The sequence below is a fragment of the Malania oleifera genome, chromosome 10 (genome assembly GCF_029873635.1).
Source record: "Malania oleifera isolate guangnan ecotype guangnan chromosome 10, ASM2987363v1, whole genome shotgun sequence".
Taxonomy (NCBI): Eukaryota; Viridiplantae; Streptophyta; class Magnoliopsida; order Santalales; family Ximeniaceae; genus Malania; species Malania oleifera.
This window is the reverse complement of record NC_080426.1, coordinates 6,062,656-6,073,105: the sequence shown is the minus strand read 5'-3', so window position 1 is coordinate 6,073,105 and position 10,450 is coordinate 6,062,656. Positions and strand designations below refer to the sequence as shown.

The 10,450-nt window shown below is 31.2% G+C and overlaps 1 protein-coding gene across 1 annotated transcript; it reads right to left on the bottom strand.

The window, feature by feature from the left end:
• Nucleotides 1-2,329: 2,329 nt before the first annotated feature.
• Nucleotides 2,330-6,039, bottom strand: LOC131167034 (uncharacterized). The gene is made up of 3 exons (XM_058125768.1): nucleotides 5,584-6,039; nucleotides 5,110-5,496; nucleotides 2,330-3,194 (listed from the first exon to the last, which is right to left on the bottom strand). Exons 1-3 carry the CDS (start codon nucleotides 5,881-5,883, stop codon nucleotides 2,559-2,561), a joined length of 1,323 nt encoding a protein of 440 aa, XP_057981751.1. The 5' UTR covers nucleotides 5,884-6,039; the 3' UTR covers nucleotides 2,330-2,558.
• Nucleotides 6,040-10,450: the final 4,411 nt, after the last annotated feature.

The following is a 10,450-nucleotide window of genomic DNA, read 5'->3' as shown; positions in this document are numbered from 1 at the left end:
TATGATTACAATAATAAAATTATGAATAATACAAATTTTAAAAAAATTGCTATAATAAAAATAACATTTATTATAATAATTTTACTTAATTATTTTAACTTTCAAAATTTAATTTACAATAAAAACTTTATTTGATATGATAATTGAAAAATGGTAAAATTATTTTGTAATTGACTTTATTATTATTTTTTAAAATCTATATTTTTTCTTTTAATTATATTTAAATTTATATGATTATTTAATTATGATTCTAATTTAAAAGTGTATAAAATGAATAATTTAATCCTAAGATCCATTTTTGGATATTAAATTTTTTTTTTAATAGGCTGTCAAAACAGCTGAAAATTATAAAATTTGGTTTTCAATTTTTTGACAAATAGCTGAAAATCAGTAATAGAAAAAGAAAAATAACTATAGAAACAAAGACGTTTTTATAATTTGTTTTTCATGGTAGAGAAACAAAACTAAAAAAATAGGAAATGATAATGATAACAAACATACCCTAAGTTTTTAATTTATTATTTAAATCTCTCTCTTGCTTAGTTTTTATTAATTTTTAAAATTCCTTTCTCTCTCTTTCATAAAAAAAATTAAAAAAATCCCAAATATGAGTGGGATCCATGAGCATAATTTTTTTTTTTAATATTTTAAATAGATCCCAATTCAACCACTTTCCCTCCCGATATTTTTTATATTATAAAATTAATCTATATTATTAGCATCCACTTTCTTTATCTTTTGTTTATATTTGTACACACTATAATTATAGAATTAATTCAAAACTTATAACATTCAAAAATATAGAAATGCAAATACCATATTGCATTTATGTTTACAAACATTACTGATTATAATATTAATTCAAATTATTTTTAAAATTATAAATTAATTTAAATTTAAATTATTAAAATAGTCATGGGCATGCACTATGTGCGTATTTTTTATTTTATATTTATTTTAAAAATACTTTTGAAAAAACCTAGGAATTGAAAGGTATTTAAATTTATTCAAAAGAGTAGTTATGATGAATTATAAAAGTATTTTAGAATGTTTATGGATGGTTACAAGGATATTTTAGGTAGAGATTTGAAAGTCGAAGTGTGTAATGTTTTTGAGGGGTTGAGTTTTTTCTTTTTACATTAATATCTTAATCATTAATTGTTTTGGAAAAAAATATTTATACTATGGTAAGTTTGTCATTTGTGAAAAATGACAGCAAAGGGAAATCCCCTTATAATATTAGAGGAATTATAAAATTGCGTACACCATCTTACATCTACATTTATGTACATTAATTAATATTATAAGTGATTTGAATTATTTTTAAAATATGCAGTATGATATATACAACACAATACAATTTGTTTATCGAACTTCCGGTAAAAGTTTCAAATAAAAAATATATTTAACAATCTTATATAAATATATATTTTTATATATAAATTCAAAAACATATGTAAATTTAATAAATGTTCTACCTTCCATATCTTATAAAATAAGGTTAAATTTTATTCAGATATAGAATTTTAAATTTTCATTTGATATTAGTATGGTGTCCAAACTTAAGGTTCAAAATTCATGCTTCCAAATGCTGCATTAAGTGGAGCTCCTCACTTATACATATATACACAATTAATCTCCCCATATTTAAGTTTACTTTTGCTTAATTTTCAAATTAGAGATGAGCGAAACTCCAGAAAATACTTGTAACAAAAATAGACTAGCAAAATGCTACGCTGTAAAGGGATTACCCTGATGATAATTTTGGCAAATTCAGTCATGCTATGGAGCCAGGGTGTATCTACGTTTTATGGGCAATAATTGTATTAACTTCAATAAGTTCATTCTATTCGATTTCTTACAAACAATTAAAATGAGGTCATTATAATTCAAGGCAGAGAACATGGTGGAAGTAATGATCTTCCCTCCCTTTATGGTTTATACAACACATTAACAGATCAAAACAAATAATAGGCATTGAAGATGCCAGCCAAGTTATATATATAACTTTATTCTATGTTGGGGGAAATCTTGGATTTTAATTTATATGAAATTTGGATAAGATAAAATTTAATTTTTTTTTTTTAAATTTATTCAAATCCATACAAATCTAAATTTAAAATCCGAAATCTATGCTCCAAACGCAATGTCACTATCAGTCACTCATATTTAATACATATAATAAAATGAATTCATCTACATTTACCTCTTAAAGGTTGAAGAACATCTAGAATTAAATTGTTAAATTACGTAGTTAGTAAAGTAATGGTAAGTGATGACGAAGGGGGTAATGTTAAATGTCACATATCTTTGTTGACAATCTTTGAAACATTGGCTGGCAGTCTAAATTTCTGTTAATAATACAATTTATCAGTGCGACTCTTTGAGCTAAAGCATGAAGAATCCTATTTGGATCCCTATAAACATGATTAAATTACAGTCCCAAATATTTCGTGGAGTTCTTATATCCTAAACAACCAAACTCTTCCCAAATTTCTTGTAACTAAATTGAGCGTTGTATATTTTGGCTCGTATATTTACAAAGTGATCGAACAAATTTACAACCCTCCATTATCATCTTCAATACTATGATCTGAATCAACATCAATGGCTGCAACTTTCGAAGCACTAAACTTAGATGTAGGGACTCGAATTTGGATTGGTAACCGAGTGCTACTACTACTACTACTACTCATCACAACACCCCCTTCTTCCTCTTTCTTCAAATCTGCAGGAGGCAAAAAGCACTCCATGGACAGTCCCTTTATGTTGAAATCTATCTCCTCAATTGTCCAAACCTCCTCCATTCTCGTCCTCGAATGCTTCTCTGAGCTCTCGCCAAACCTGAACAACGAAACGGTGGTTCTACCCGCATGTGCAATGTTAACTCCGTCGATGGTTCTGTAGTCTTGGATCAAGGACTCCATGGTTGTCTCCCAGAAAATGCTGTCATTTGTAGAGGAATTGATCCTAAGGAGATGGGAGTCTTCTAGTTGGAATAAGAGACCAGTTCTTTGGCTGAAGTAACCCCAAATTGTGTGCCTTATTATTTCTACGTTGCTGCTGCTTCTTGCTCTAAGTGTCGAAGGCTCTGCATCAAGCTTTAGTATGAAACAATCCTCATTGTTGATCGTCTTCTCGCCGATGCAGACAGAATTAGAAAATAACTTGGCTGTAGATCTTGGATCAAGACCCTGTTGGATAGAGAGATGATTCCAGCTAGCATCAATAACTGAAGTGGACTGATTAAGAAGAAATCGTATAAAAGATGAGAAACAAGAAAAATAAATTAGACTGTGTCCTATACAAGCCTTGCAATGAACTTATGATCAAATTGATAAATATGAAAAGAGCACAAACAGAAGAACTTGATTATTGGTGAAGACTAGCCATAGAGGGCCAGGAATATTAGATAGTTTTACAGTGAGCTTGATGCTAAAACCCATGAAAAACCCATAAACCAAGGTGACTAAATAGCACCAAGTATCATAACCCGGCACAAGCTTATGCCAAGGATTATCTCCCATCGTCATTGCTTTCTCCACCTTGCTGAAATATTTTGTGAGATCCATTTTAATTTTTTGCGGGTCTGTTGGGGTATCAAACTGGGCCATACCCTACAAGACCAACTGAATCAACCAAGAAAAACCAAATAGTTGGGTGTGGTCCTTGAATTCCAAGTTTAGAAAGTTGTTGAATGGGTCAGTTGAAGCCCAAAAGCCCAACACTGTGCAGACTGAAAACTAGCCCAATCACCTAACATTTCAATTTAGATGCTTAACTCAACCAAACTCAAAGCTAGAGCCCTCCTTCCACACAATTCGAGTTATTAAAAGTTATTGTTCATTATAAGGAGGGACGATTTAGATGATTTGGGCATTGGAGACGCAGATTTAGCGAAGCACATGCAAGAAAAAGTGAGTTAATTCTTATTTCTGACATCAAATGAGGTGAAGGTAGATCTAAAATAACTTCAAATAATATAGTAAAGAAAGATTTAATAGCTTTAATTTAATGGAGGAAATGCTTTTGAGGAAAAAAATTCATACAACCAAACGGCATTGTAGGACTAAGACTTCTTATTATTATTTTTTATAAATAAATGGATACATAGAAAATAGAAGCATGTTATCAAATTTTGTCATTTGTTCCTTATTCTTAGTTTCTTATAGAAAATTAGGACAGAAGATAAAGTCTACAATGGGATTTCTTTTCTTGAGATCGGGTTTGAAACCTTTCCAAGGATGAAGTCTAAAATCCGAACTTAATTAAGGAGTTTTTATCTAACCAAATTTTTGAATGTGAAACCAGAAGGCAGAAGGACAAAATATGGAAGTTTGGAGGTCTGAGTCCAAAGGACATGGACCCCATCGCCACTAATTATGGGTATAAAGCTGTGATTTCCTTGAGGAGAAAAAGTGTTTCAAGGAATAGAAAAGGGAATCATAGAAAGGGGAGTTTTGGGGGGGGGGGGGGGGGGGTCCCCACCTTTGCGACTTTTTTCCAAAAATCACCAAATCATGATGGAAGTACCATTCATTCATCTGATATGGAATGGATTTGGGAGCGCTTAAAAGTAAAAGAAACACTTGCATCAATGTTGACTTTTTTTCAACTTGGATCCTTTTTTTTTTTTCTAGGCTAGGCCCATTGACTTTTTTGTTGATTGGTGGGTAATTGTCTAGGACAATGTTCCTTTGGGAGACAATCCCAACCCTGAAAGGCTGGAAGTCGTGGCGTGGGGTTGGTGGGGTGGGGGTGGATACTCCCCACATGACCCACCCACATTGATACGGGCCGGGCCGCTGAAATCTGAGACGCAGAAGCAATGATGGATATCCATGAACATGGAATTCAGGGCCCCTTCTCTCCCAACACGGTCAGAAAAAGCCCCCCAACTCCGCCTAATATCTCACTCTACGAACACAATTCTATCCGGTGAAATTGGAGCAAAAGAAGGGTTATTTAGAACTTTCACACGGAACATAAAGAAACATAGTCCCGGCGGCATCCTCGCCGGGCAGTAGGGTAGTTTTAAAATCAAATTTAATCACCGTCCGATCGAAATCAAACGGCCTAGGAAAGATACCACATGAGAGAGAGAGGGACCTGCAAGGAACGGCGAAGGGGTCGGGGGGGACCTCGAGAAGCATGGGAATGGTGCCAAGGGGTCTGCCGCCACGCCACCCGGCCATTGCTGCCGGCGCTAATCTTGCAGCCGGAAACTACCAGCTCCAAGCACCAGAGGTCCGGCCTCTTCTGCCACAGCACGAACCCTCCAATCTCTCCTCCACCGCCGCCGCCGCCACCACACTTCACCGTCTTAGCCGCCTTACTCCTCCCACAACCATTCCCTTCCCCTCCGCCCGTACTGAACTCCGAAGCCATCATCCTCACCTTCCCCATTGCGTACATGCTGTCTATGCTCTCCAACGCGTTCTCCCCACCCGTCGCCGCCACATACTGCTGCACAATATACTTCGCCATTGATGCCTCCTGCGAAGAAATCAACTAATTAATCAAAAGTTTCATCAGAGAACGCACACAGGGGTTAATCAATTGACTAGGGTATAATAAACTCACAATGGGGCGATCTTTGATGTTTTGATTGATGGGGTGCTCGCAATCATTTGCGCGGACGGGTAAAGGGATGAGAGGGGCTCCGACGACACCGAGCAAAAGCTGGATCTCGGCGGTTCTGCCTCCGACGACGGACGGCGGGGACCTCTCGCCGTTCGATCTCATCCAAGATTTCATGGTTTGCCAGGATCTGGAGGCGGCGTTCTTATTGCAGGTGGAAGAGAACATCTCTTCCGGAATTGGGACTTCCAGAACCGTTTCCAGCGCATATTCCCGATCGTAGTTGGGGCACAGCTTCCTCATCAAACACTCACCCAGAGAGAGAGAGAGAGAGAGAGAGAGAGGGTGAGTATTTAGCAGCGAGAGATTTAAGCTTCCAAAGCCCAAGGCAATTTGGTTATGAGAGAGAGACTTGGATTGAAAGGGAGGATCCGGGGTGGGTTTCGGGTCTATTAACCAACCGACCCGGGGCCCTTCCAACGTGCACCGCCCTGTTTCCGTCGTGACCGCACGCTCTGGCTTCTATTTCTCTCTCTCTTCTATATTATCCGATGTGTTCATCCTCACATGAACTCGAGGGACTAATTGAATCTCAGTCGTTGATCTTGAATAACCGATTCAATGATCCATTTTGAATTTTTCACATTTACCGCCGTTTCTTACTTGATTTTAATTTTTACATCATCTTCATCTTGGGTTGATAATTGCCTCCCCTATAATGCCCCTCCCATATATGCTTTATATTTACTTTATCTTCGGATTTTTTTTTTTTTTGGGATGCGATATATATAATCTAAAATTTGTTTCAATTTTCAACGCTAAGATTTAATTTACTTATTTGTTTATTTTTTATCATTAATAAAAATGCTTGCTTTAAGCTATGTGCAGTTATATAATATCTGCTTTCAATTCCAAGCAAATCTAATTGTTTAATCTAAATTAAAATCTGTGGCTGCCATTCTTCTTGTGGACTGCAAGGGTATTATTACAAGTTAAGAAAATAGGATATGCTTGAGCTTTACATTTATTCTCAATTTATAATTCCACATTGGCGTTGAAAATTTTATATTTATATTTTTAATTAACAATCAATCATAGATATTTTAATATTAATTTTAATAAATATCTATTCTTAAATTATATTTAATTAAGGTGTAAACTAAGACGAGATAAGTTTTTACTTCAAATTTTGAAGTACTTAAATTTTAAAAATTTATTATTAGAAGTCCCGTAATAAAATTCTAGGAGGGATGAACAATCACATATTGAGTAATTCAAATCTAAAATAAGTATTCAATTGAACATAAAAAAAATAAGAATATGTTTAATTGAAAAAACATATGCGTATTTTTAATTTTTTTAAAAATTACAAAAAATTCAACAAGATCAAATGAAATAATCTATGGTGGATAGATAGATTATCAGTTAAAAAAAATTATAATTTATATTTAACTTAATTAAGTGACAATTTAAAATGGATAATCCGACATATTACTTGTCATACATAAGAATATATATTTTTTTCTAATTTATTCCTTATATTATTTCATGGCATAATAATTAAAATTATACTTAAATCTATAATTTGATGAACTGTAAAACATTAAATAAGCAATATAAAAATTAAAAATATTTTGTATAGTTTAGTTAATTATTGCATAATTTGCATTCAATCAAGCAAAGCCGTAAGCATAAATCTATAAGGAATATGTATATATATATATATATATATATATATATATATATATATATATATAGAAAAACTAGCGACTCTTAAAAAATTTAAATAAAAAATAAATAACTATTTGAAAAACTAATTCTTAAATAAATTGAATAATAAATGTTAGTTAATAATTTTGAACAATGAAAATCTTCCTACCCAATTATATATTATATTACTTTGATCCTCACAATAACATCTAGGTATGCACAATAAAGTGAAACAAATTTAATAATTTATGACAAATTAAGCAGATAATTAGATGCACAAATTACATTTCATATGAAACTTATTTAACATCCAAACAAATATGAGTACGTTTCGGTGGATAAGATTCAATTTGAATCTACAAACAAAAATTTCTCCATTTTTTTCAAGTTTATATTCCATGTTTTTTTTTTTTTTTTTTGCAACACTATACAAAAATAATAAATAAAAACAAAAAATTTTTTTGACACCATTCATCTGTTGAAAATTGTTTTGTTTTCCATTTTTAATTTTTTAAAATAGCTATAAAATTATCACCTTATTTTCTAATTTTTAAAATTCCTATAGGAAACTTGAAAATGGTTTTTTTTTTTTCTAAATTCTTGATTTCTTATATATTTTTGAAAAGAAGGGAAACAAAGTATGATTTTGTAATTATTTAGAAATTTAGAGATGTAACTAAAAACTATTTTCCGCAACGGAAAAACTTCTTTACTCTCTGATACAAATTTTAGAAAACTAAAAAAATAGTTGAAATTTTTATAATTCGTTGAAAAATAAAGTTGTTCTACATAACTGAATGAACTTTAAATTTTTTTTTTTTAAAATGAAATGTATGGCGTAAGTGTGTTGAAAGTACTTTTGCAAAGTGAAAATAGGCGTTGAAGTCTCTTGCTTAATATAATCTTCAATTGTGTTTTTACAATTAGTCGAGGAAAATTTTATGGTAAATAATGATTGTAGCTAGGACAGTTATAAAATTAAATCAAATCTTTTATATTTTGATTAATTTCTATTACTGCTTTTATGAGAATCTATCTTAGATTTTTAAAGTTACAAATTATAATAATTAGATTAATTATAATTGTCAATAGTCATTACCACTATAATAGAGTATACGTCAGGGTAAATATTAATTTACAAGAGTTGTTATGTTAATATATTAAGAAAATTAATACATATTCTTTGTATTTAACATCCCCTTCATTTCTCTTTTTTACCCTTTAAATCATATGGATCTTAATTTTTACATCAACAAAAATCCACAAGGTTTTGAAGCAAACTAAAACTAGGAAAAAAATAAAAATAAAATAAAAATTCTCACTTATAATTATAAAAATGACTAATTATCATGAAAATAATAAATTTTTACTACATTAGCTTACATATGAAATGAAAAATAAATAAAATGAAAAAGTTGGGCCAACATATAATCAATAGGGTCAAAATAATAACCAAGAATTGGCATGAATTATGGGAGTGAATGTAAGGATCTTATTTGCAAGGATTATGATTATTATAAAAACATGAATTTAAGTTTTTAGCTTAAAAAAGATGGGTATTAATAACCATTTGATGGTTTAGGTCATCATAATTTGGTCAACCTTTAGGACCATAAAACATTTAATATATCACTAGGATAAACATTTCTTACAACATGTTTTATATATATACTAAATATCATTAGGTCAATGACTTAAAATTATTCTTTTTTATTTGTGTTTTTTCGCTTATTCAAGGTTTTTTTTTTTTTTTATCGCTGGGTGTCCTCAGTCGGCATCTACCAGATTATCCTGGGATTTCTTTTTTTCTTCTATATATTGATGTACCACCATCTCGCCTATTCACTCTCATGAATTTTTTTAAACCTTCTCTTTCAAATTATAATTTAAAAGGGCAGCAAATGAAAAAATTTCTACTTTTATCTTTTCTATTAATTGTTTATGTGATATTCAACGTATATACCCATTCGACTCATTTGGAACAAACCTCCCACTTTGCTTGAGCAACCACAATCTAAAGATGATTTTGACTTAAATTGCATGCTTGAACATTGTTTTCAACCATGCCTTCATTTGACTTGTTCTAAAATTCAAACATATAAAAATTATTATCTTACTTGTCTTTCACTTAAAATAAATGGAACTTTATTTCAACACGGTATTTGGTAAGAGAAGAAAAATGGGAGAAAATTGTAAACCCATCACCTCAAATTAAGTAAGTAAATAATGAAAGAATAGGAGTGGACCTTATCATTTCTTTTAATTGTTTTATTAAGCAAACAATGAAAAAGAAAAAAAAATAATTACCATTACAAACATTAGATCCATTACCATTTATATGTTTGTTGTAGGAGACTAATTTTTTAAAATGAAAGCAACGTAATTCCGTCTTTTATCTTATTATTTCCTTTTCATCTTTCTAATTTTCAACCGTACATAGAATATTTATGCTCATAAAGGATTACTAATTTAGTGAAAACCATACTTGATTTGGTATTAAGATTCAAGTTTTCCTCTGCATTAGGGGCGTATTTGAGTCAAATCGAGTTAACACAGTAAAATACTTAAATTCGACCCGAAGTCAATCAGATTCATAATTGTTAAATTTGAATTTGACTCTGTTACAAATTCATAAAACTTGAGTTCGGCTCGATTAAACTCGACTCAATTATATTTTAATATTGGATACATATAAAAATAGAATGTATATATAATATTAAATATATTATAAGATATATATTTAATATAAAAATAATAAAATAAAAAAACTCAATTAGGCTCGAAATTCAATTCGAGTACTATTATTAAGGTCGAACTTGATTCGTTAAAATAGTCGAGTAACTTGAATTTAACTAGAATCTAGTCGAATCAAGTTAGAAGACAAGTCAAGCCCCAAATAACTCATAAATAAGCTTGACTTACTTACATCCCTACTGTATATTAGTTGAATATCTGAAAGTCTTTTAACGCTGTCATATCAAGATATGTGTATGTACTCCTTTTACAAGAGTTCATACATTTGTTGGTTGTTGCAATTGTGATTGTCCCTCAAATAAATGTACATGCTTACAATTTGGAGCATAAGGTGGCAAAAGTGGCGTAGAACCCACACCTGCTACCAAGAATGATCCGTCACCGTGCCAAATTCGTCTTGAGACAT

What these genes read in the sequence shown, in the direction of transcription:
- LOC131167034 (XM_058125768.1), bottom strand. Translation starts at nt 5,883, where the DNA reads ATGAGGAAGCTGTGCCCCAACTACGATCGGGAATATGCGCTGGAAACG. An exon ending in ACATCAAAGATCGCCCCATT is followed by an intron (nt 5,497 to 5,583) that starts GTGAGTTTATTA and finishes ATTTCTTCGCAG; the next exon opens with GAGGCATCAATGGCGAAGTA. An exon ending in CCCTTCGCCGTTCCTTGCAG is followed by an intron (nt 3,195 to 5,109) that starts GTCCCTCTCTCT and finishes TCTATCCAACAG; the next exon opens with GGTCTTGATCCAAGATCTAC.